Source organism: Ictalurus punctatus, chromosome 24 (genome assembly GCF_001660625.3).
Source record: "Ictalurus punctatus breed USDA103 chromosome 24, Coco_2.0, whole genome shotgun sequence".
In the NCBI taxonomy this organism is placed as follows: Eukaryota; Metazoa; Chordata; class Actinopteri; order Siluriformes; family Ictaluridae; genus Ictalurus; species Ictalurus punctatus.
The window spans coordinates 11,007,863-11,035,030 of NC_030439.2; the positions used below are offsets into that span (position 1 = coordinate 11,007,863).

General features: G+C 37.1%; 1 protein-coding gene across 1 annotated transcript; it reads left to right on the forward strand.

Moving 5' to 3' along the window:
* Positions 1-2,108: 2,108 nt before the first annotated feature.
* Positions 2,109-25,780, forward strand: hpcal4 (hippocalcin like 4). The gene is made up of 4 exons (XM_017453994.3): positions 2,109-2,284; positions 19,783-19,958; positions 20,367-20,582; positions 20,708-25,780. Exons 2-4 carry the CDS (start codon positions 19,797-19,799, stop codon positions 20,903-20,905), a joined length of 576 nt encoding a protein of 191 aa, XP_017309483.1. The 5' UTR covers positions 2,109-2,284; positions 19,783-19,796; the 3' UTR covers positions 20,906-25,780.
* Positions 25,781-27,168: the final 1,388 nt, after the last annotated feature.

Sequence of the window (27,168 nt, forward strand, 5' to 3'; positions counted from 1 at the left end):
CAATAGCTTAACCTTGAATAAAAATGAATTAACCTTCATTTTCCTATGAACAATTTTTAGCATTTTGTGTTTTTTTTAAATAGAAAGGTAATAAAGTCACAGCACAATAATCCCGCGATTAGCATCCCATTAGTAGAGACCCGTTACTTGTCACCCATCAAAATATTTCCACTTACCCTCTCAGTAATCATTTAATTTATGAACATATTCTAGCGACTCAAATGTTAGATTCATTATTCTGCATATTTATTGAAGACATATAGCTTTTTTTTCCTTCCCACTTACAAATCATACGATAATTAAACCCATCATTAGATGCAAGTTGACATTTTAAAAAAATTTTTTATTTATAGGCCTATTTCATTTTTTTTGAGTTATTGGGTTTTAGATAAAACCCATTAAATCCAAGGGACCAGCCAAATAGGCTAATAACTCTAAGAATTTAATTATGAGACCCCACATTACTTTAATTTAATTAAATTAAGTAGGAATAATACTAATATAATATTGGCTTGTCTGGCAGTGAGGTGGGTAAGTTAAGGATATACAGTACAGCAGAGCTAAGAGACATAAAAAAGCTAAAGCTGGCTGAGAAGTAGACACGAAATACATCACTGGATTCCCATGATGTGTTATTTTTGCACTCTATAGATATTTACTAATAATCTGGCTTACTGCCCCTTTGTGAAAGAGTCCAAAACATAGAGACCTGATGTATCTGCTAACCCACCACGACCCTGCAGAATGTGCATGAAGGTGAGGCGATGTACCGATTACACACTTCCTTACACTAACTGGCTCAAAGGACAGTTCAGTACAACTGAGCTGTACAAAACAGAGAGGAGTACAAATCTAATGTGCACCATTAAATATCATGATCATTTAGTATATCGATCCTGGTGCCAGACTCAAACAGCTAATGTAGTTAAGTCATGTTTATATTAGGAAGATCAGGTTCAGTGGCCAAGAAGTCTTGGATTTACATTCGTAGCTAAAGAAATGGGTTACAACAGCAGAAGACTACATCAGGTTCCACTCCTGTCAGCCAAGAACAGGAATCTGAGGCTACAGTAAAGATGAAGGTGAATACTTAATTCACAGAGTTGACATTTTCCCTAATCGGATGTTTGATGTGAACATAACGTACCTAATAACATGCTCTTGACCTGTCTCTGCATGATTTTATGCATTACACTACTGCCACATAATTGGCTGATTGGATAATTGAATCAATTAGGAGGTGTACAGCTGTTCCTATTAAAGTGGATGGTGACAGTATCCTGAGCCCTGGTATTATAAACTGATGGAACTGTAATCCTACCATGACATAATAATAATAATAATAATAATAATAATAATAATAATAATAATAATAATAATAATATAACTTCATGCTGAAATGTAGAGAAATGTTTTTATTGAAAATTTATCATTTTAGACAAGGAAATAATTTTAATTTTAAAGGCTGTATGCTATCTTGTATATTTGCCAGAAACAAACAAACAAACAAATAAACAAATAAACAAACCAGAATATAATTTGATGTTATTCTGATGCCAAAACAAGGCATCAAGACAGAAAATTATGTACTTCTGTGATTTGGTGTCAGGAATTCACAATATCAAATTATGAGAAAGTAATCACACCTCTGAAAGGCCCATGGACTGCCCATGCTAATCACACACACGCTACTGAGCAGATAGATAAAGAAAAAATATTTCATTCTGTTTGATAATTATTTACTAATTTATTAACTGTAAAGTGGCGTCTCCTCTACATTCCTGACTGTGGTGAGTGTCACAAGTGTCCATTAACGCTTTACAACTGAACTGAGTGATATTATTAGTTCATGCCTGTTACAGAGCCAGTGCGACGCAAATATCTACCACAACTGAACACGTATAAGTGTTTATCTAACTGTTGTCACTCTGTTTACCCGCATGGTGGTCTGTTTAGAAGCGCTGTACGCTTCCGGAAGCCTCGTTTTGATTGACACCACCGACCATCCAATCATATACGCACAAAATTTAGCCCGTCTCAGAGCCTTGAATATTGTCCAATCAGAGTAGGCTTTGGGTGTTACTTATGCAAATATGGTAGCCAGGGAGATGAGCGCGCTCCATTCATTGCGCCCAGCTCGAGGAAGAAGCTACTGCGCGCGTGTGGCTCCGCGATTCTGCACGGTTTCCCGCCGAGCGCCGTCCACGCGTTTAGCGCTTTACAGGAACACTTCGCGGACACACACACACACGAAACACCGCGTTACCTCACCGCAAACATTTGGGTGAGTCATCCATGCGTCTACTTTCAGCTGCACTAGCTATGTGCGTAATTTTGTCAGCTTCTGATAATAAACGGTAAATATTAAAACGTTAAAGGGACCACCTGTAGCCTGTAATAAAACTTGTGGACATTATTTCCCTCTTATTATAAATGTGTCGTTTTCACTTTTTGTAGAAATTTACTAAGAGGCCACACAGATGCTGTTTCTGCTTGTCGTTTGTTGATAGACAGTATGAAAGCTCACAGACAGCATTTCTATATGGACTTTGTATATTAAAATGTGTCCTTGCACTTAGCAGCTGTAGTGCTTGTATAGCCTGATCATTAAAATGCATGTCTAATTCCTGACTGCAGTCTTGTTTTGCGCTGCATGAGTGTGGTTATGTTCAGCAGTCTACCCATGCTGATTTCTACTGCATGTGTGTTTGTCTTCCATTGTGTGTGTTCAGCTGCAACTGTGGACTGTTGTATTACTCCGGACAGCAGACTATATATATATATAGTAGGTCAAGGTGATAACCCAGAAAGTGGTTTATTTACCCTGTGCATAGGCAGATGTGTATCTGGAGATACTACAAGACAAAGCTGAGCGCCTATCCAGTCTGACTGCAGTAAGATCATAACATCTTTCATCCACCTCTCATTTCACTGGATGGAGTTGTCACAGTGTCAGTTTTGTATGAGATGAGTTTTATTGAGCCATACAGATATGCAGTGATGCAGAGTAAATAAATAACTGTGCTTGGTGAAAGTGGAAAGGGACATGGGTATTATGCTGACCAGACAGACAAACCCTGACCACTGAGAAACTCCCAGAAGAAAAAGGACCAAAACATCATCTACTGTAGCGTATAGTGGTTTGGAAATGGTGTAGAAATGTTAAGTACTTGTGGAAAAGACAGGCGCTAAAGTGTCCCTACTGTATATAATTTTCAGTAGACTGATAATTGGTTGTCAAAGTTCCTTTAATAGTCTTTAAACGATATGCAAGAATATTGATATTGATTTGAATGACTTTTTTTTTTCATGTGATGTGAAACAAAGTTATCATTGTTGGACTGAGATGGAATATTTTTTCCATGTTTTTAAAATAAATTTCAATCCCTTCGTGACAACATTAAATTCATATGGATACATGCTATTATTCCCACAAACAGCTGTTCTCCTAATAGATAGATCACATGCAATCTTGTTTTTTATCCAGTATTTTCTGGCCCTGTGCCCCTGGTGACTGAGAACAGGTGATAGACGAGGAGCCTGAACTCAGTACCTTTTTGTCCCCACATCCTCCTTAGTGTACACCCCTGACTGAATCTCACCCATGCAAAAAAATATCCCATTCAAGGAAACACATGGCCAGTGTCAGTATTCCATTTTATCCCAGACAAAAGCGACCAGGCAGCGCCAGGTGTATCAAATCATGCACACAGAGCCGTTTGATCAATTGCCCACATGCTCTGTTTCTCATGGGGATGGATAGCAGTTCCAAAATGGCTGAACTCAAAAAGCCATGGCCAGTCACTGGCTCCTCAGCACGACTAATCAACCCACTTCAAGGTAACTCAATGCATGAAAAACAAAAGGCATGCATGGACAAAAAAAAAAGAGCAAAGGACAGTTTTGTTTTTCTTACTTCCGATAGGTGCCTGTTGGTATTGTGTTCTTCTTATTTAACAGGTCCTAAAGATGCTTTTTGCTTGCTTTGCACTGCTGCCTGTTTTGAATGTGAATGAGAAAAGAGTGTAGTGCTATAATGAGCAAGATGCTGTCAAACACATTTAGCAGATCAAGCCATTTCACAATGCTGCAGGCCATGTTTGGACATCATAAACACACTGTTTCTCATGCTCACCCTAATGTTATGGTACTTGGATCTGACAGAATCTGTAAAATACATGTTGACACAGCTAATACAGAGAAATAGGATAACAGGCCTTTCCAAACTCGCTGCTGGTATAAATTTCCACTGATATGCTACTGAGCCAGGTGGTATTTCCACTAAACCAGTGTGTGGCTTCCAGTTCCCCTTCTATTTACAGCATTTTGATCTTTAATAGGAAATGGTTTGATGTTGGAAGTGAGACAATTTTATTGAGAGTTCAATTTTATGTTATATATACAGAAATCACTTTAATTTGCTTTGTGAGTGTCAGAGCCTTTTTTAAAGTAGTCTCAAGAGAACTTGGCTATAGCTCCAGATGTTTAAGCTGATGGCTACTGCTATAGGGCCCTCAATTAAGGCAGTCAGCCTTTAGCTGTTCCAATGGGTAGTCATATAGCTTAAGCACTAGTTGGGTTTGACTAGTTTTACATGGAGAGGTGGTATAATATTTTTTATTTTTATTTTTATTTTTTTTAACCAGAGTATTGCTGGAAACTTAGTTCTGCACACGCATGGGTCCGGGAGGATTACGCTGTTTTTTCCTTTTATAGTAATAATAACCACAGGTAATATATAACCCATATGAATTGACATGTAGGTAAATATTCCATTATATCCTGTGGAAAAAGAGGTATATAGATACAATATATATAGAAAATATAGAGACACTCCAGGAAAAGCTCTTTTCTATCATCTTCCAGCAAAATCAGTTTAGCCTCATTTAAAATGTAGAAAAAATAAAATATAGATAATGGACTCATCAGAGAAGTGACAGGGAATTTTAGTTAGTCATTGAGTTCAAGTAAAGCCTACATACATGTTATGGGCCTGTGATCTACCCATGATCAAGTGTGATTTGTGTGGCCATAAGCGCTACAACAAGCAGATATAATAATGGACAAATTAATAAATTTATGCCCTGCAATGGATTGGCACCCTGTCCAGGGTGTCCCCCGCCTTGTGCCCCATGCCCACTGGGATAGGCTCCAGGTTCCTCGTGACCCAGTATGGATAAGCGGTACAGAAAAGCGATGGATGGATGAATAACCACTTTACATTAAAGATAGCAGATGTGCGTTGATTAAAGATAGCAGATGTGTGTTGTATGCATGGAAGATTTGATGTGACGACCATCATTAAGTTATGATTTTATACAGTGATCACTTATCCTGTGCAAATCAATTATAATCCTTACATACATCCTCTATCCCCTAACATTACTTAATGACATATGTCTGGAAAACTTATCCAAATACTACTTTAATGAAGTTAGGCAAATAGCCCAATGTTATATACAAATAATGGTAGTACTCCAAGTATTATAATTGATTGATTGATTGTCAAGCCTAAGATAAAACTTGATCCAATTACAGTATGATGGTACTATGAATATGTAGTGGCTTGAATATTAAATATTGATTAAGTCCTAATTACATTACCAAGGCCTCTGAGTCTGAACTCTTTGCCAGAAGGGATTTTAGTCATCAGGTGCAATCCACCTGTTCACTGAGATGTTATGAAATTGTGGATGTTGTGTAAGCCCTCAGGTTAGTAGTTTAATGTAACTAATTATGAATAACAAGCTGTTAACATAGTAATACTTTCTTGTTTAGCTGGTTTGATCGTCCACAATCAGCTACCCCTTATATCAACAAAATTTGCATTTCTCCATCATACAACATATGTTGAAAATTTTCCTCATTATCCGACAGTCCCAAGGGTATAAGAGGAAGCTTCAGTACCAGTTGTCACCCTTGGGGGACTGGGCTGTTGATGCAAGGATATCCTCATGAGCAGGTGGAGAATGCCTTGTTTTTTCCCTGTGTGTCTGAGATGCTCTGCAAATAAGACTAGTATGCAGTTTTGAATGACCAAAAAGGAACATAACATAACAAAGAAATCTCAGGAAAGTAGGAAAGATAAACAAGACCTTTGAGGTTTAAAGGGCTCTCCAACACACATTCTGAAATCAGATTATTTTTTAAAACAGATGCATTAGAAAGCACAAATGGCAGCATTTAGCACATTATGGGATGTAGAGATGCACTGGTACCATGACCTGGTATTATCAGAGGGAGTTTCCTGCTTTTCCTTTGCGCTGCCACATGAGCACAATTTTGCTATAGAAGCAACACCTGTTTCAGAAGTTATTAATTTAAAATTGTGTAGTGAGACCTGGGCAATGCTAGTGAGGCAGAGACTAGGTGTGTTTTGTTTTGTTTATGCACAGTTTTACATCAAAGAGACATATATGGTTGTGAATCTGTTGTAGGGGTCTTACAGGAACTTGGCTCAAAAAGTGCTCCAGTGTTGTCAGTTAAAGTTATTTGTTGGTTACTGGCTTACTTCATTTGAAACCAGAAAAAGCAACCTTATAATTATTGCTACTAGCTTGCCTCTGAGGCCTCAGTTTGCATGTGATAACTTGATATAGAGACATAGAAAAGAATGAGAATGCATGTAGACATGCACAAAAACCATTGCAACAATTAACAGCCATTATTATTGTTATTAGTCAGAACATATACAAATATCTATTCTTTCACCTGGATCCTTTCATGTATTATTTAGAAACCCCTTTTATATTGGGTCTGTCGCCCTCAGGCAGCGCACAAAAGCACTTTCAGTGGACGATGATGGTGTCTGACAGTTATGGATCTGCCTCTATGCCTCTAGATGAGGATGGTTGACCTTTAGTGCTCAACAGCTGCATTATTTATGCCCACTATTGGTTGTTATGCCTTATGTGCCATTGAAAAATGTAATGACTCTTCTGAAATTGAGCTAAATTCAAGGGAAAGTTTCCTAAGAAACTTCACATATTGGCATCCTTTTGAATATGCTGCATATCACAGGCGAATACCATGGTACGTAATGAGTACTATTATTCAACCTCATTTTACTTTCATTTCCTTAAATGGCTCAAACCATAATCTGACATTTTTGTTAAAATTTATTGTGGTCATAATTGATGATTTACTATTGGGTGATTTAAGATATAAAATTACAGTTTATAAAATATGCATCTACAAATTCCCAAACAAGTAGCAGTAGCATTTTCATGCACTCCAATATTGAACCTTCAGTGAGATAGACCTTCTAATTCATCTGCCAGAGTGGTTTGTGTACATATAAATTACTCCATGCACAGTTCAATACACATAAACAGTGCTACACTGTTGTCAGACTGCTTGTTTGTAACTTATTTCACCAACCAGAGCTTTCAGAGTTTTTCATATAAACTTGTTCTAGTTCCTCTTGAGTTTTGAATAATATGACTATCTAAAATAAAACAACCCATACCAGGGTTAAACATGCAAATAATCATTAGTGTGTAGTAGTTAGTGTAAAAACAGCAAGGTAGATGTTTTTTTACACCAGATTTTACATAAAGTTTTTTCCCCAATTTGGTCACCTGGCAATACCCATCCACCTGCCAGCTCCCCCCATTATAAGACAGATGCCAACTGTGAAGGGTGAAGGCTTATACATGCTTCCTCTGAGACATGAAGCCAACCAAACACATCTTTTCTAGCTGCTGTCCATGCTGCATCACAAGGAAATGTAACACACTCCAGGAAAAGGACTATCTGCCCTCATCTGTATACATAAGCTCACAAATGCCCATGTTTAACTGCTTGATATTAAAGAGAGCATATGCCATAATTCCCTCCTAAAGATTTTGCTCCCTTGCCTCCAGGGAGCCTTTGTTGTCATAGCCAAAAAAGCATTAAAGCTGGAAATATAATTGAATAGCTGTTTGATACATTCTTTGCTGTTGTTGATTGGAGATTAATTGTACTAAATGGCATAATATAGTGATGTTCTGAATCAGTTTGCTTTCCCTATGAAAGATGACTTGTTGACTACTTTTTTGAAATGCTGGTTGACTAGAAAAATTCATAGACATGCAACCTTTAACTTGTAATATGTACATGCTAACTGTAGTAGTAGTAGCTTATGATGTAGCTGTATTTATACTGACACTGATGTCCTTGTACTGTGGCATAGGCAAGGAACAGGAATAGTTAAAATTAGACTGTATTACCACAGACCCGAATACATTAGAAGTTCCTATTTTGCTTGTAAAAATATTATTATTATTATCATTACTATTATTGTTATTAATTTTTTACATTTATATAGCACTTTTTTATACACTCAAAGTGCTTTAATTGGATGGTGTGGGATCTCCTCCACCTCCACTAGTGTGTAGCATTCACCTGGATGATGCGATGGCAGCAATAGTGCGCCAGAATGCCTACCACACACCAGCTATTAGTGGAGAGGAGAGAGAGAGAGATGTAGCCAATTCAGAGATGCAACAACATCAATTTAATATGTCAGTCCCAAGTCTTTTACATCTTGCTCTGTCCCAGATATTTATTTCAAAACTAGCAGGAAGGCATTCCCCAGATTCAAGTCTATAGCAGTTGTCTTGAAATTTATTTTTCAATCATATTCAGTGACTGGCTCAATGTTCTCCACACATGAAAAAATGTGTCTTTTCCCCTTTTCTGATCTATTCTTCACATCTCTCTGTCTCCTTCTTTGTCTCCTTTGTGTGTTGAAATTAATCCACTGCAATGTCCTGGAGTCCAGAGTTTCTGTCTCATTCAGCAGCTCTTAAAAGGACGGGACGGACCTGGTTGGAATGTCAAAGACGTCACAAAAACCAGCAGTCTGCCAGCTGTGGTCTATCGATCTATCTGAGTGACAGTGATCAGAGAGAGATGGAGGGGATTAATAGGGATGCTATGAAAGCTAGATAAACTGGCATATATTTTAGCACAGCTTTAAGAACCTGGAGAACTCTGTGACTAGAGGATCTCCTATAGGATGAAGTGTTAAAGATCTGTTTATCTACATAGTGGTTTTGTACAAGTATTGGAACATTCTCCACTTCTATTCACCTGTTTGGATGAAGTTGCAAATCAGAAGACCATCTTGAATAGCTGCAATGATGTACATATTCTTGAGCTTTGGTCCTATTAGTCCTTTGCTTTGGTTCACACTTTGTCCGAGTCTTCCAGGATGCCTGGATTCCAGGAAATCAATAATCTAGACTTAACAACTGATAACTGTCACTAATTAGAAAATTGAAATTGTAAAAAAAAAAGTTTCTTTGCACTGTTTTATATTAAATATGATTTTCCATATCAGCCTGGTCACACTGTGCCTGCCAGAAACTTATAAAACATTTTCATGTTTCATGTTTCCATTTTCATGTACTTTCTTCTATGTTGTTTATCTATCCATCCATCCTCTACCACTTTAGGGTCACAGGGAAACCTGGAGCCTATCCCAGGGCGCATCATTCACAAGGCGGGGTACACCCTGGACAGGGTGCCAATCCATCGCAGGGCACAATCGCATACACATTCACACACTACAGACACTTTGGACATGCCAATCAGCCTACCATGCATGTCTTTTGACTGGGGGAGGAAACCGGAGTACCCGGAGGAAACCCCCACAGCACGGGGAGAACATGCAAACGGGGGAACGGGGACAACGGGGCGCAAACAGGGCCACGGTGGGAATCGAAACCCCAACCCTGGAGGTGTGAGGCGAACGTGCTAACCACTAAGCCACCGTGCTCCCATGTTTAGCTATCTTATATTTCTATTAATTTATTCATTCATATATAAGGCCATGCTCCTCTTATTGCAGCTGTTTATCCATGACAGTGAATGAATCCACTGCAGAGCCGAATCCAAGCCTTACACCAGCCATGGTGGGGTTTTCTGCCTTGACTGACTTCTGTGCTTAATTCTGTAAAACTCTTAGTCATTATCTGGTATAATTATTGTAGAAGCTTGCTTTATGGATCGTGTATTAAATGTTTGGGCTTGAAGTATATTTAGATGTAGTTTATGCTGTCCAGCAAATCTGTCCTTGATTATTATCCTTAAAATTTCTTCAGTTAGATGAGGTCGAGCAGCTCTTCATTAGTCTCTTCTAAGTTAATTCTAATTCCATTGGATGTCTTGGATACTTCAGATAATGTGTAGAAAATTACTCACATTCATTAGATTTAATAGTATGAAATGCTCACTAAGAATGCACACTAAAAATGTTCGGCATCCTTGCTGGTTAGTCGCTAGTTCTTAAGCAAACTGAATGCAAATGCCCCCTAAGTGGAAATCTAAATATAAAAACTGACTAGACTGGAAGAAGTACAGTATATATATAAATTAGTGGTGTAGTGTTACCAGATGTGTTTAAGATGTTTATGTGTATGAATGAGCTAGACAGTTGAGTCTAATATCTCAACATGACAGTATTAAGATTACTGCTCTCATTACTGCAGCACAACCTCTCACCTTTTCCAATAATAGAACCCAAATTTCATTGACTTAATACATCTAATAATAAGTGAAAGCAATAGCCACCACCATTGAATTGAAAAGCGTGAGCTACAAGTTTATCTGCTGTTCACTTAATTAAAGAGAACGACGCGAACCTTGCTCAAAGTGATCCTACAGATGTTAAAATCTGCCTTACTGCCCTTGCATTTATGTCCAAAACATGAAAAGCTTGTACACAGACAACCACACCCCCACTGTGGAGATATTTATGGCATTCTTCCAGTCTGGCATGCTTCCTACACTGGTCAATGTCATGTCCTAGTAAAAATGAATGTCTCTTCATTATAATCATCATAAATCAGAAGAAGAAATCATGTGTTGCAGGCCATACTGATTTAGAAAAGATTATGGTGCCACTTCCAAATCTATTTGGAAATCTATTAGTAATACTTGTAATAATGGATGTGAAATGTCTGGCCATACTTAAAACCAATACTGAAACCAAATCTTTGGGTTTTCTGTCTTTGTATGTTGTATGCAATAAACCACGCACACTATGGTGGTGGAAACCTCATAGTTTGGAGGCTACTTACTTACACACACACACACACACACTGTGTGTGTGTGTATATATATATATATATATATATATATATATATATATATATATATATATATATATGTATGTATATATGTATGTCTAAACCACTGGCAACAAAAGTGAGTATACCCCTAAGTGAAAATGTCAAAATTAGGCCCAATAAGCCATTTTCCCTCCCCGGTGTCATGTGACTTGTTAGTGTTACAAGGTCTCAGGTGTGAATGGGGAGCAGGTGTATTAAATTTGGTGTCATTGCTCTCACACTCCCTCATACTGGTCACTGGAAGTTCAACATGGCACCTCATGGCAAAGAACTCTCTGAGGATCTGAAAAAAAGAATTGTTGCTCTACATAAAGATGGCCTAGGCTATAAGAAGATTGCCAAGACCCTGACACTGAGCTGCAGCATGGTGGTCAAGACCATACAGTGGTTTAACAGGACAGGTTCCACTCAGAACAGGCCTCGCCATGGTCAACCAAAGAAGCTGAGTGCATGTGCTCAGAATCATATCCAGAGGTTGTCTTTGGGAAATAGATGTATGAGTGCTACCAGCATTGCTGCAGAGGGTTAAGGGGTGGGGAGTCAGCCTGTCAGTGCTCAGACCATACGCCGCACACTGCATCAAATTGGTCTTCATGTCTGTCATCCCAGAAGGAAGCCTCTTCTAAAGATGATGGACAAGAAAGCCCGCAAACAGTTTGCTGAAGACAAGCAGACTAAGGACATGGATTACTGGAACCATGTCCAAGATAAACTTATTTGGTTCAGATGGTGTCAAGCATGTGTGGCGGCAACCAGGTGAGGAGAACAAAGACAAGTGTGTCTTGCCTACAGTCAAGCATGGTGGTGGGAGTGTCATGGTCTGGGGTTGCATGAGTGCTGCTGGCACTGGGGAGTCACAGTTCATTGAAGGAACCATGAATGCCAACATGTACTGTGACTTACTGAAGCAGAGCATGATCCCCTCCCTTCGGAGACTGGGCCGCAGGGCAGTATTCCAGCATGATAACGACCCCAAACACACCTCCAAGACGACCACTGCCTTGGTAAAGAAGCTGAGGGTGAAGGTGATGGACTGGCCAAGCATGTCTCCAGACCTAAACCCTATTGAGCATCTGTGGGGCATCCTCAAACGGAAGATGGAGGAGCACAAGGTCTCTAACATCCACCAGCTACGTGATGTCATCATGGAGGACAGGAAGAGGACTCCAGTGGCAACCTGTGAAGCTCTGGTGAACTCCATGACCAAGAGGATTAAGGCAGTGCTGGAAAATAATGGTGATCACACAAAATATTGACACTTTGGGCCCAATTTGGACATTTTCACTTAGGGGTGTACTCACTTTTGTTGCCAGCGGTTTAGACATTAATGGCTGTGTGTTGAGTTATTTTGAGGGGACAGCAAATTTACACTGTTATACAAGCTGTACACTCACTACTTTACATTATAGCAAAGTGTCACTTCTTCAGTGTTGTCACATGAAAAGATATAATCAAATATTTACAAAAATGTGAGGGGTGTACTCACTTTTGTGAGATACTGTATATATATGACCGTAATTTAATTCAAAAAGTGGAACTTTCATATATTCTAGATTCATTACACATAAAGTGAAATATTTCAAGCCTTTTCTGTTTTAATGTTGATGATTATGGCTTACAGCTCATGGAAATCAAAAATCCAGTATGTCAAAATATTAGAATAATGAATTTATAATACAGAAATGTCGACCTTCTGAAAAGTATGTTGATTTATGCACTCAGAACTTGGTTGGGGCTCCTTTTTCATGAATTACTGCATCAGTGCATCAGGGCAAAATAAATGATGACTACAAACCTTGTAAAGGCTATTTTTAAATATTTAGGTTATTATTATTATTATTATTATTATTATTATTATTATTATTATTATTTTACATATTTAGGTTACATAAAGGTTATTGTTGCATATTTAGTGCATGCAAAGATATGAGTACTCTGTTTTTGCAGTGTTTGGGTTTCTCTTGATATTTAACCTCATGCATTTAAATCCATATTTAATAAGTATTCCCACATATATTTGTTTCCTGTTGTTCCACTGACTCACTGATTGTTGCCTTGGTTGATAGATGGCGAAATTGTCTGCTTTTAATGCTCATCTCCTATGCTAGTGCAGTATGTCAGGATTCTGAAAAAGATTAAAATAGCACAAACACTCCTAATTTAAATGTTTCTTATTTGAATGTGACTTTCCTTGAAAATACTAATAATTGAAAATAGTAGTATGCAAAATATATCTTCATAGTTAGATTGGCATTCCTTATATTAATTTGTTAAGTAAATAAAAACAACAAAAGAGGAGAGTTCCTCTCATGGCCCCATTTGTAAATCATGTGACCTCACATGGGGTCACAACCCCTAGTTTGGGAATCCCTGGTTTAAGGTGTTGCAGTATATCTCACAGTAAGCATTTCATTTGTTTATAATCAGTTGTTTTCTTAAGTGCTATATGAGAATTACATTACATTTCACCACTGCACGTCTTTTAAACCAAGGCACTTTAAACATTATACATTTTTTTTATTTAGCTGCATGCTTCTATTCCATGATATTATGATGGCCAGATGACAGTGGTAATGGTAACTGGATCATTACTCATTATCTGGGTGTCCCCAATTGATTGTTCTAACTAAGCAGTATGCTCAATTACCGTTTGCACCTTGTACTAAGAGAGCCAAGAGGATTTTTTTTGTATCTTTGTGAAAATATCTTCTTTTTCGAGGGTGTTAGGATTTTAGCTTACACTTTGAATGCAACTTATGCATTAGAACAATGTGATCAGTTTTACATATATTTATTTGCTAGACAAGTTGAGAGAGTTGAGGGCCTCAAGGACCTCAGGGTGTAAGTGATACCCTGTCACTGGGGTGGTACTAGGGTGACCACCCATTCCATGAGGCATTTGAAAAAGCTTTAAAAAATATGTAAAAGTAACTATAGTATATTATTCGCCTGGGGGTGTAAACTTTCCCCTCATGAACTTAATTCTTTTTTCATTTTTCACAAAGTGAAGGTTTAAGGTAGGGGTTCCCAACATTTTTAGGCAAAAAGGCCAAAACCGACATTTTTTGCTACTTTAAGTCCTGTCAAGTCTGCATTTTTTTTTTTTTTGTAAAAATCTAGATTTTATACTTTGGGAATTGTTGTAACATTTGAACACGTTATCATTAGTAACATATGTGCAACATAAATGAAAACTACAAACCTTTCAAAGGTACACATAGTGCAGGTTTTTGTACACTGTTTAAAAGGTGAAAGGTCTAGATAGAAACCTAAAAAAAAGCATTCTTCAGTTTGTCCCTCAAGGAGCTTCTATTTGTAACAGTGTGTTTCCTATCAGAGATGGTTCTTAGTTAAAAGGTAGAGATCCTTAAATGTCCGCTTTGTTTATCAGTTCTTTACAAACCGGAATCCTGTTCACGCCAAAGAGGATAAGGGACAAAACTGAAGTCAGGCTTTGTTTCTATAATTCTCCCTATCATTTGCAGGGAGAATTACATAAATGTTGGCAACTGTCCAGGATTATCATAGCTAGTTGAGGATCGGAGCCAAGGATTGCAGCCCTAAGAATAATTATGAGAAATAAGTTGGTGGCATGAGCTAAATGCAATTACTTATTAAATGTAGTAAAAGTGTGTTAGAGCAATCTGGGCATAAAGTCATACTGTTCCTATTGTGCAGCAAGTGTTTGAGTTTTTAGACAAAGGTTGTTGTTGTTTTTGTAAAAAACATCTTCCTGAAAGGTGTCAATGATTAAAAGTTGTGAATGAAAAAGAACCACTGCAGAACATGCAGTTGTTGGTTTACTCAAAAATAATTGATGAAGCTCTTTCTAGAGCACTCTACACTAGAGTGCAGAATGGTTCTTAGACGGCTGTAGGGAGACTTCGTTGAATCACAGTGTTGCCAGGTCTGTTTTGCTACCATTTTCATCAATTCTGTAGTGCTGCTTGTGTCACCAACTTATTTCCTCATCATCCTTAGGACCCCAACTCTGTGGATCTGTTCCCGAACTAGCTATGATTATCCTGTGTCAGTTGCTAACATTTATAGAGAATTACATAAAAGAGGCTTGGCATTAGAGACATCCCTTTTCCTCTTCTGCCTTAGCAGGGTTTTTTTTTGTTGTACTTTTGAACTGCTGTCAGAGGAACATCTATATTTAAATGCTGCCTTGTGTAACTCTTTTGCATTGTGTTCCTTTTATATATTACAATGCATTTTGCAGTAGCCATGTTAGCTTTTAAAAGTAGTGTATATGCTTTAACAGGAGTATATAGGATATTTAGATTTACATTTAGAATACTGAGATTTTGCCACGAAAGTGGCATAGATGTGGCAGAACAACAACAAAAAAAAGGTAAGAGACTTGGTAAGAGAGAGAGAGAGAGAGAGAGAGAGAGAGAGAGAGAGAGAGAGAGAGAGAGAGAGAGAGAGGAGTTTTCCCTTGAACATGTTTGTGCTCTTACATGAACAATGGCAAGCAAACATGCACCCAGAAAATTGCTGCTGTGCCATGACGTAATCAAACATGTGATCTTAAAAAAATCTCAGAAAATATATTTTTGCATGTAATATTTTTTTTTCTGCTTGAAGTATAACACCAAAATAAGTTCTGCAAAAGCATTTGATACTAAGTACCGCTTGTAGGGGTACACAGAATATGCTTAGTGCTTGTACCTAGTCCTTATCAATACAGATTGTGGCTCCTTCAGGGTGGATGCGCATTAGTAGAGTGGTCTGATTACTATACCTTTATAGCAGTACTTTAATTGTAATCACACTCCTCTAAGTGGATTCTTTAACAAAATATAGAGTACAATTGTAGTAGACTTCAACAAGTGTTGATTAGATCCACAATAAAAATATAGCCCTGCTCATACAGTCATGTGAAAAAATAAGTACACCCCATGGAAATTGACATTATTGACATATTTGGACAAGCAAACATTTGATCATCTTTGAAACAGGTGATCTTTGATAACAGATTAATGAAGTCGATATACTTTTTCAATCATTTATTCAACATAAATATCAATTGTGATATTCTTCTGTTGAAAATGTAAGTATACCCTTGGTCTCAGAAGCTAGGATTGCCCCCTTTAGCAGAAATAACTTCATGTAGGCATTTTGCATAATTGTCTACTAGGCTTGTTGGAATTTTTGACCACTCTTCCATGAAATATTCTTTCAGTTGCAAGATGTTTGAGTGTTTTCTTGCGTGTACTGTCCGTTTCAAATCCCCCCACAACATATCAGTGGTATTCAAATCCAGGCTTGGACTAGGCCATTCCATATCCTCCATTTCTTCTTTTTGAGCCATTCCTTGGTGGATTTGCTAGAGTGCTTAGGATCATTATCCTGTTGAAAGGTCCACTTTCTGTTCAACTTCAACTTTCAGAAGATGGCCTTACGTTATCTTAAAGCACTCTGATATGATGAAGAATTCATAGTTGAATCAATTAATGCAAGCTGTCCAGTCCCTGAAGCAGCGAAGCAATCCAAAACCATAACATTTCCACCACCGTGCTTCACAGTTGGTATGAGGTGCTTCTCCTGAAAAGCTGTCTTTGATCTGCACCAAACATGTCTGCTGTTACTGTGACCAAACAACTATCTTTGATTCATCTGTCCAGAGCACATTATTCCAAAAGTCCTGGTCTTTACCTATATGCTCATTGGCAAACTGTAGTCGTGCAAAGGCTTTTTTCTGGCACGCCTGCCCATGCAGGTCAAATTCTCTTTCTGATTGTTGAAGCATGCATATCGACATCAAAAGTTGCAAGACTTGCAGATCCTGTGATGAAATTTTGGGGTTCTTGGAGACTTCTTTTTGCATCAGACAGTCTGCTCTTGGGCTGAATTAGTTGGGATGGCCAGTCCTGGACAAATTGGCAGTCATTTGAAATCTGCATCATTTGTAGATAATTTAGCTTATAGTGGAATGATGTATTTCAAATAATTTGATCTTTTTAAATCCCTTGCCAAACTCACAGGCATCAACAACCTTTTTTCTGAAGGCCTTACAGATCTTTTTAGATTTTGGCATGATGACACCACATACCTCAATAACAAAGGGAACACCAGACACTAGATATGAGAGGAGTATAAATAAGGCATGTTCCACCTGCACTCCCTAAACAGGTTCTAATCACTGGCACCCAATCTTGAATACCTGATTCCAATTATATAGATTTGAAGGTGTGATAAATGTAGGGGTGTACTTATTTTTTCAATGTGACTGGTTTGTTTGTCAATTCAAATTGTGAAAATTACTAAAAAAATTTAATTTTATGTGTCATTTGATAGTGTATCACCTTTATTAATAGGCACTGTTTCAAAGAGGATCAAATGTTTGCCTGTCCATATATGTTAAAAAAGATTTCCATGACAATTTCCATGGCGTGTACTTAATTTTTCACTTGACTGTAATATGGGCAAGTAGCAAGTTATGGTTGGTAACCCAAAACATTTTAACTGAGCCCTCCTCTGGCTGTGCTGCTGAGAAATAATGTGCTAGATGGAGGTCAACTCTTCGGTTCAGCATTAGGCAGGGTGAAAAGGGGTGTCTTCCTCTGTTTTTTTGTTCGTTTGTTTGTTTTTTTGTGTGTGTGTTTTGCCTCCTCTAAAAAATTTTTTATTCTTTCGGTAAAATTAAGTATCCTTATTGCTTCTGTATCAATTAACAAGGTGATTTAATTCAGGAGCTGATTAGCTGATCATGAGGACGTGTGTGCACCTCTAGCTATAAAAGCGGAACTTTTAGGTAGTTTGGTTGTGTAGAATGTTCAAGTTTGTCATCAGGCCAAAAAGAAAACACATCAACAAATAGCTCATAGAAGCAATTGTTGCTGCTTATCATTCTGGGAAGGCCATTGTCAAACAATTTGAAATCCATAATTCTATACTGAAAAGGTTACTAAGAAATGTTCAAGACAGTTGTCAGTCTTTTACAGGAGTGGTTGTCCCATCAAATTCACCATAAGCTCAGAGAATGTTAAATTTTAATGTATATGACTCTCAGAATAAACTGGCATTGTATATGAGAGTAGCCAGGTACAAGTCTCTGTTTTCCTAATACAACATGCTACAATGGCTTAAGTTAGCAAAGTTATATCTGCTCAAACCGCAACACTTCTGGAGTGATGTCCAGATAAGACCAAATATGTCATAATACTTAGCTCAATTGCGTTGACCCTGAATTTTTCTTTATAGCAAAGCATTCTGGAGGCAATTGTTAGGTCATGTGTTGGACAGCTAAAATTTCAGGTGAAACTTGGTCATGCAACAAGACAATGATCCCAAGTGAACCAGCAGAAGTACTACATAATGGGCAAAAGGGAGAAAACTTAATAAGTCAAAGTCCTTACTTCAATCCCATCAAGGTACCACAGCAGGTCCTTAGGAGAGCTTTGCATACCTTACTATATTTTGACCATAGACAGCTTATTGCTGTGCATAAGCAAGTACTATCAACCATCAATTAAATAAATTAAGGCAAAAATGACTCCAATACAGTACAATACAATACTCTGCTAAAGGTGGTCAATGATTAATTGGGTGTACTTACTTTTGGCCTGAACAGAAATGCATATAGTGTGCATGATGTAATGTGTTGAGGAGCTAGTTCCCATAAACATTTACTCATAGTGTAGAGAATGTGAGGAGGTAAAAGTGTGTGTAATTATGATTGACATTAGGTATGCATCGATGGCTCCTACATATTGTTTGTGAATTTTTGAGGGCTGTGATTAACAGCTGAACCACCTCACTGGCTAGCATATACTGCCAAAATGTACTAGAGGTCTTCTTTAAATGCATTTAAAATGAACATGAATCATTTCATTGCATGAAAAGTGTCAGGAAGCCTATGTCATTAGTTTTAAAGTCCATTAACTGCTCAGATGTTCAATTAAAGCTTCCTGTCTAAAGCCAGCAAATGGGTGTGATGCCTAGAGGAGCAGAAATTACCTGAGAATTCCAAAAAAGGTCAAAGAAAGAGGGAGCAGAATCGAGCAAGTGGTGGTGAAAGAATGGAGATGGAGATGAATGCTTACCTCTGATTAGTCATCATGATCACACATAAATGACCTCCTGTCATGAGCGGAGAAATATGCTGTGGGCGACTGGGCTCCAGCAGCTCTGCTGCATAACCATTGATGCATTTAGCCATTATAGCTCCTCGTCAAGTATTTAGACCTGTTAAATATTTAATCAACTTTAATAAGCTAAAAGTCCAGGTAATGACTCATTACAGTGGCACCCCATTTTTCACGTGTACCCAAATAACCATTTTTAAAGCTCATAGAAATGTGGGCTTGCCAAATATATCTCAGGCTCCTAGGTGGGCAGATATGTGTCATGTTGTAAGGCATATTGTCAGTACCAGGTTGAAGAGAGACACGTTTATAAAATCAGAGACTAAAGGATTAGAAAGGCTTTAGGAAACGTTAATTGAAAATATACTGGCTAATCACTAGAATTTCACAAGACACTTCTGAAAGCATATTTGGCATGACCCATATGTGGCAAGTAAATTTAAAGGCAGAATAAACTATGGTTTTCAATTACCATCACAATAGATTTTTAAAATGTTGTGACCTTGCTGTTGTAATAATCCCACAGGTATTAATATCCATCATTACCTCTCTATTTATGCCCATAGACAATCTATTAAATATGGGAAAACACAACAGCAAGCTTGCTCCAGAGGTTCTGGATGACCTGACCAAGAGTACAGAGTTCAATGAGGCGGAGTTGAAGCAGTGGTATAAAGGCTTCTTGAAGGACTGTCCCTCTGGAATCCTTAATCTGGAGGAGTTTCAGCAGCTTTATGTCAAGGTACGTACTTTTGCACAAATAGCTCCAGGAAACTAGGACTGCGTTTTTCCTATTAATTATGATTCCATTACCAAAGGTTTCAGCTGTATGGTTTTACAGATGCTTTTACTCTATTCACTGTTACCATGTTCTCTCAAGTTGATTTTAATTAACTAGAATTATTGTAGCTCCTCAAGTTTCTTTGGTTCCTATTTGGGTCATTTTTTGCTTTTGAATTTGCTGTTTAAAAACACCATTTAGAACACACATGAAAAGACAACTGTTTAAAAATAGATCACAAATCTGCTTTATTAGAGTAGATTTTAATACTTCCTAAGTACTTTCTGAGGCTCATTTTTCCACACCATTACATGCCAGGGAATATTTCATCTAAAGTGACTCATAATGACTCATTGTTGTATGTTACAGTTCTTCCCCTATGGTGATGCTTCCAAATTTGCTCAACATGCATTTCGTACCTTTGACAAAAATGGAGATGGCACAATTGACTTCAGGGAGTTCATCTGTGCCCTGTCCATCACCTCTCGGGGAAGCTTTGAGCAGAAACTCAACTGGGCCTTCAATATGTATGATTTGGATGGAGATGGCAAGATTACACGCATGGAGATGCTTGAAATTATAGAGGTAAGATCTTTATTATATACGTTGACATGATGAAGATTTTTTTGTAAGGGCTAATTATTCTAGAACCTAATTTGTCTTAATTTCGTCTTCACCTCCTTGCCGCCTTTGTTTTTAATGTCTCTCAGGCAATTTATAAAATGGTCGGCACAGTGATTATGATGCGAATGAACGAAGATGGCTTGACACCTCAGCAGCGTGTGGACAAGATCTTCAGCAAGATGGACAAAGACCATAATGATGAGATCTCACTGGAGGAGTTCAAAGAGGCAGCCAAAAGTGATCCTTCTATCGTCCTCTTACTGCAGTGTGACATGCAGAAGTAAAGGAGAAGATGAGAGAGGGTGGGAGGGTGTAGGTATAGAGCAGGAGGTATGAAGCAGCATGTACAGACATTTAGACAGAAGTCGATTAGTAAGAGTAGAATTATAACACTATGTACATATAGTGGAATGCAGAATGAGAGATTAAACAGGTTTGGGGAAAGGTGAGAGAATAAGTAATGAAAGCCTGCATCTTTGGTCATGCAGTGAACTGCACTGCTTGTCAAACAATTTTACCATGTCATTGTGGCTTTTAGACCCAATTCTAAAAATATAAGATATTGAAGAACCTACATTATTTAACAAGGCCATTTTAATATGTAGTACTCCTGATCCTTGGAATTTTAATATACAATAGAAACCATGTGAATTTATTGAACAATTCTGCAGCTCTATGTTCTTAAGGATTTTGTCTCCTTTAAATTGTGTCTAAATGTCGAACAGCCAACTAACTAGTTGAATAATATTTCCTCTTACTAGTGAACGAAATTTCCACTAACTAGTGAACAAAATTTTCTTAATCCTTCCATAATTAAAGGACCATATTCAGAGTTGAGTTACAAACACATAATGAGGATGTAATAACAAAATTGCTCAACTCGGTAACCAAACCTCGACTTGGATGCTGCTCATACAGTTGTGTGGGAGTGTGTTTGGCAATAACAAAAGCACGTTTCAAGTGCAGTTCTGACCTTGAACTTAAGCCAATTTTCTCGTGCAATGTCAGCATGAATAAGGAGCAGTATTAAGTCCAGCATCACTGGCTGACAATTTGATGTAGCCAAAATATGCCATACTGATATTTCAGTAGTGGGTCTAATTATACTCAAAAACACTTAAATGGCCTTCTGTTCTTTGCATGAAGGATATCAGAGAGGACAGCTCCTTAATTGGAGACAATACTCTTAATTGGGACTCATGCCAAGGACTGAATTATATATCAATAAAATATGCCTAAGCATGGCAGATAAGTGCTCAGTCAGCTTATTCTTCAAACTATGAGCACATTATGTTTGTAGGAAAGTGCATGAAATTAACAAAACAAACAATTTTATTAATTGAAATTGAACTGAAATAGCTAATTAAAAGCATTAACTGGTTCATCCTGCAACAGTGAATACAGCATTTTAGTATTAATCCAGTGTGTATAATAATAATGTAATAATAATAATAATAATAATAATAATAGCATGTACTGGATCAAGTGCTATTTTATAACTGTTGTATAATGATGGTAGGAACCATAATGTTAAGGGAAACCAAATTTGCAGTGATTAATGTGAAAATTACAACTTGGACTTTTCATGAAGCAATACATTGGTAATATACTAGACTTCTATGGTCATCTTTTCATTTATATAGTATAATCACATTAGACTTTATTTTTATTTGCTTATTTTTTGTATTTATTTATTGTCTCTTGGTTTTATGTTACATCGTATTGCAGCTAAAAGCAAACGGGAAAAACATGATCAAAATATCGTTTGATTTCTATCTATTTCTGTTTTATATCTGCTGAATTTGTCAGGCTTAAAGGCAAGTACTTTTGATTAACAGCAGTGGTCCTGGTACTATTAAAAACCCCAGCACTTCTATTAATTAAAAAAGAAATACAAATCTGGCAACATCACAGGCATTAACTCCACACAGGTCATTTTAATAATCTAAATTCAGAAAATCAGCTGCAGCATCTGCACAAACTGACTCTGAATCAGAGGTGTATAGAATAGCCCAAAACTTTACTCATGCACAAGTAAAACTCCTTGTAAAAGTAATTACTCCAGTAACAGTAAAAGTAATAATGTTAATAATTACTTGAGTGAGCGTAATAAAGTATCCAATGAGAAGACTACTCGAGTAGCAAGTTAGTTGCTTCGGATCTGATTAAAATGAAGGGAAAATCCTGAATCTCAGACTACATGGAGAACTGTAAGTCACACCTCTCCTTAAAAACTGTCTATTCTGTTTATATGATATAAAACCTGGGTTCAAGATGAAGCAGCATATCCCAGTCCTGTGATGGGTACAGTAACACACAACCAGGCATTTTCAACACAAAACCTCACACATGCCCCAAAAAACAAACATATTCCCATCAGCTGACTGTCTTTATTTTCACAACATGTTAACAACACAAAGTTGTCAGCATCTGCATTTAAACAAGACAACAGAGAATAAAAGAACAGACTATGGAACAGAACAGAAGAGAAGTGTGTGTAGAGAGAGAGAGAGAGAGTGTGTGTGTATGTGTGTGTATGTGTGTGTATGTGTGTGTATGTATGTGTGTGTATGTGTGTGTATGTGTGTGTATGTATGTGTGTGTATGTGTGTGTATGTGTGTGTATGTGTGTGTATGTGTGTGTATGTGTGTGTATGTGTGTGTATGTGTGTGTATGTGTGTGTATGTGTGTGTATGTGTGTGTCCTGCCTCTGTTGACACACTCACTTTTCCCCCTCTCCAGGACTGAGAGCCAATAAAAAAGTGAGCAGTTGTTGCGTCCACATTTAAACCATTGCAGCGTATCATGAGACTCGCTATCTCATTATGCGTGATATAAACTAATTATTAAAACTACATATATTCATTAACATTCAACAGTAACCGAGGAACACCACCGAATGTAGTGAAGTAAAAGAACATTTCTGTGATTGAAAATTAACTTTAGTAAGAGTATAAGTATGGCCTATTCTAAGTAAATATATAGGTTTATATATAGAGACCTCTGAACTGAATACAAAAAACTTTCCTCATGTAAATATCAACCTATCTTTTAACTTAAGTCTCCAACTCTGAATATGGCCCAAAGGAAATAAAGGCTTGTGCAGTGTTGTAATTATGATGGATATTAGACATACCACCATAACTTACTATTCAACGTTTGACACTGATACTATAATGGAGGTCTTCGTCAGCTGTGATGACAAAATACAGACTTATCATGGCTTAAAATGCAGAATAAATACTGTCTCGTACTTGTTCTGGCTGACTCTCACATATCAAAAAAGGAATTTTTGCTAGCCTTAACAAGTAGAATACATGTATATGTAATTAGTGAAATGTAAATGTTTCATGAGACTGCTTTGATATTATAACACTGCTGCATTTGTGTTTAAACACAAAAGTACACTCTGTATAGGATCTCAGTCTGTGTGAAAGTGTGAAAAAGTATAACGTGGAAAAGTCAGAAATTTGCATTTGTATGTGCAAAAATGTGTGAATACATATGTCCATAGTTGTTTGTGTGTGTGTCTGTGTGTATGTGTGTGTGTCTGTGTGTGTGTGTGTGTGTGTCTGTGTGTGTGTGTGTGTGGTTGAATATATGAGTGTGCATTGGAAAACAAATGCCTCAGTCTATGACTTTTGTGTTATAGTAGCTGTCCACACCAGTTCTGAGAGTATTAAAGTGTTTGTTGTTGCTGGTGTGGTCGTCACTGTTCTTACTGGTTTTCTAATCAGAGCTACCTTTCTCTGCAGTCCTGATGACATATAATCTTTTTCGTGTACCTCAGTGTACAGCCTAAGCAGTTATCAAATGATCGTAATTGTATTAATATTGTCAAAATGTCTTTTGCTTTTGTCTTTTGCTCTGGTATAGTCAACGTGAACACATTCAGAAGTCGAAACTCTTGTGTTTCTGCAATATTCACGCTGCAATACTGATGAGAATATTGTTGCACTAAGTAGAGGCAAATACATCTCTGTTTTATACTGCCACTCTGTGGTGAAATATTTACCTTTTTTTTTTTTCAATAGGGAATAGTGTGAGGCCTAAAGTGCTGATGTTTTCCTGCTTCCTCTCACAAACATAATGGACCAAAATAAAATTTAAAAAGAGCATGGTTCTGTGCTTAATGAGCTCTTATATGGTGCAGAAAACAGTCAAAAAATATTTTCTTGTGTTTGTAGAAATATCGGGCATTTTCTGACATTGAGCTTGTGTTGGTCTAAATTGCAAATTCATGTCAGTGGCGATTTTATTCTAGCTTGTATGTGGAGGACAGTCACATAGATTACAGTTTCTTAACTAAGTGATTTAGTAGATCATATAATGTTTCAGCTGCGTAATGAGTCTGCAGTTGATTCACCGTTGGAGCTCATAAAGTCACAGCTACCTTTACATCATTTGACACTGTAATATAACTGGGATATACGTTCCTTTCGCATTTCATTACCGCATTTCATTACCACATCTGCTGGAAGCTTGATTTCACTTTCATTTGGTGTTGAATGTAGAAATGTAGATGATAATTCCATATGTAATATTTCCGGTAATACCATGAATATTAGGGTTGCACAATAACAGCTAAAATGATAATCATGATTAGTTTGCTCAGTATTGACATCTCAATTTTCATCCAATTTAGGAATCAAATGGTTTTCTTATAGCTAACCTGAAAATATCTTAAATCAGAAAAAAAGGTTTTCCTTTCACTTTGTATATTAGATTTCTATATTCGTTAACTTGTATATATTACATTATTTTATGAAACAGGAAGTAAAAAATTGATTAATTGAGGAAGCAAAAAATGGATGATCACAATTAAAATAAGATTATCTCTGCAGCCCTAATGAATATGGTATTTGTATTAGAGATATACAAGTTCATTACATCCACTATGAGCCTCTGTTACATTAATATCACAGCTTAGCAAGATTCTGTTATGTTAATGTATATCCCAGCATGTAAAGCATAAACGGGAATGATTATGAGCCAGTTGTGCAATACACTTTTAATAATATATTTATGTGCTGTGTTCTCTTTATGTCTTTTCAATTCTGTCACATTTTACTTTTCAATATTGTAATCGTAATGCTCCCCAAACAAAGATGTGTTATTTTTGGTACATAGATGAATAAAATTGTGGGTGTCTACTGAATTTCTGCAGGAAGTCCAGTGTTGAAATCTGTGTTCATATCTGTTCGTTCAAAGGCATGATTGCTAATATTAACTCTCATGCATCTAGTCATGCAGTGTTGCATCTTGCGGTCTGTCTCTGTCTTTCTCTTAGGCACACCACTGTGTACAGCATATTTTTGCACCAACCTGCACAGTATGACTCACTCAGAGACAGTGATGTCATGATTAATGCAGTTGTTATGGCAGCGAAGCGGTGACTGAGACAAAAAAAACAAAAACAAAACACTCTTAGGTGATCACACTGTTCATATATACATATGCAGGTAAACTACTTTTCTTCCAGGAAGGCACACATTCACACACAAATACATGTGAACAGATCTTACCTCAGGGAAACATGCACACACAGACCCATCACACTATTCTCTCTGGGACACAGCAATAGCTGAACAAACTGATAAGTGCCACACACATCTGAAAACAATCTGGCCCAAAGAGACACACCAGTCTCCCCTAAGAGACATATATATATATATATATATATATATATATATATATATATATATATATATATATATATATATATATATATATATATATATATATATATATACAAACCCCTATTTCCATTTATGCAAGACACCTTTTCTCAATTTACAACTCAGTCATGAATACTAAAGGCGAATTCACACCCAAAAGCTTTTACGATGGGCCATTTAGTCATGCAAAAGATATTTTAAACAGCATTTAAATATATGGCAGGTATAAGATGGACCATAAAAAATGTGCACACATCTGTCCTGTTTTCATAAGTGTTCACTTCATTAAAATGCAGCCTAATTATAAAATATTTTTTAAACAGTTCTGTATTCTATGAAAATGTCAGCCATTTTCTGACACAGGAGGTCCTGTGTTGGTTTAAATGATAAATAAAATGTCATTGGTGATTTTAATTCTATGACTTAACTTGTATCCCATGGCTTTACTAGCGTTTAGAAGACAGTCACATTGATTACAGCTTTTAAAGAGTGGCCTAAGTTTACTACGACCTCAATTCCAAAAAAAAGTTGTGACAGTATGGAAAATGCTAATAAAAACAAAGAGAAGTGATTTGTAAATGTACTTCGACTTGTATTTAAACAAAAAATATAGAGAGACAGGGTATTTGATGTTTTACCTAATCCAGCAGTTTGAGAACAACATTCCCCAAAGACAAATCGGTAGGATTTTGGGCATTTCTCCTTCTACAGTGCACAGTATAATTAAAATATTCAAGGAATCTGGTCAAATCTCTGAGTAAAGGGCAACACCGAAAACCACTTCTGAATGCGCGTGATCTCCAATCCCTCAGACGTCACTGTCTTAAAAACCATCATGAGTCTGTAATGGATATCCTGACATGGGCTC

Coding starts and splice junctions, on each gene's coding strand:
- hpcal4 (XM_017453994.3), top strand. CDS start 19,797: ATGGGAAAACACAACAGCAAGCTTGCTCCAGAGGTTCTGGATGACCTG. Junction 19,959..20,366: donor TTCAGCAGCTTTATGTCAAG/GTACGTACTTTT, acceptor TGTATGTTACAG/TTCTTCCCCTATGGTGATGC. Junction 20,583..20,707: donor AGATGCTTGAAATTATAGAG/GTAAGATCTTTA, acceptor AATGTCTCTCAG/GCAATTTATAAAATGGTCGG.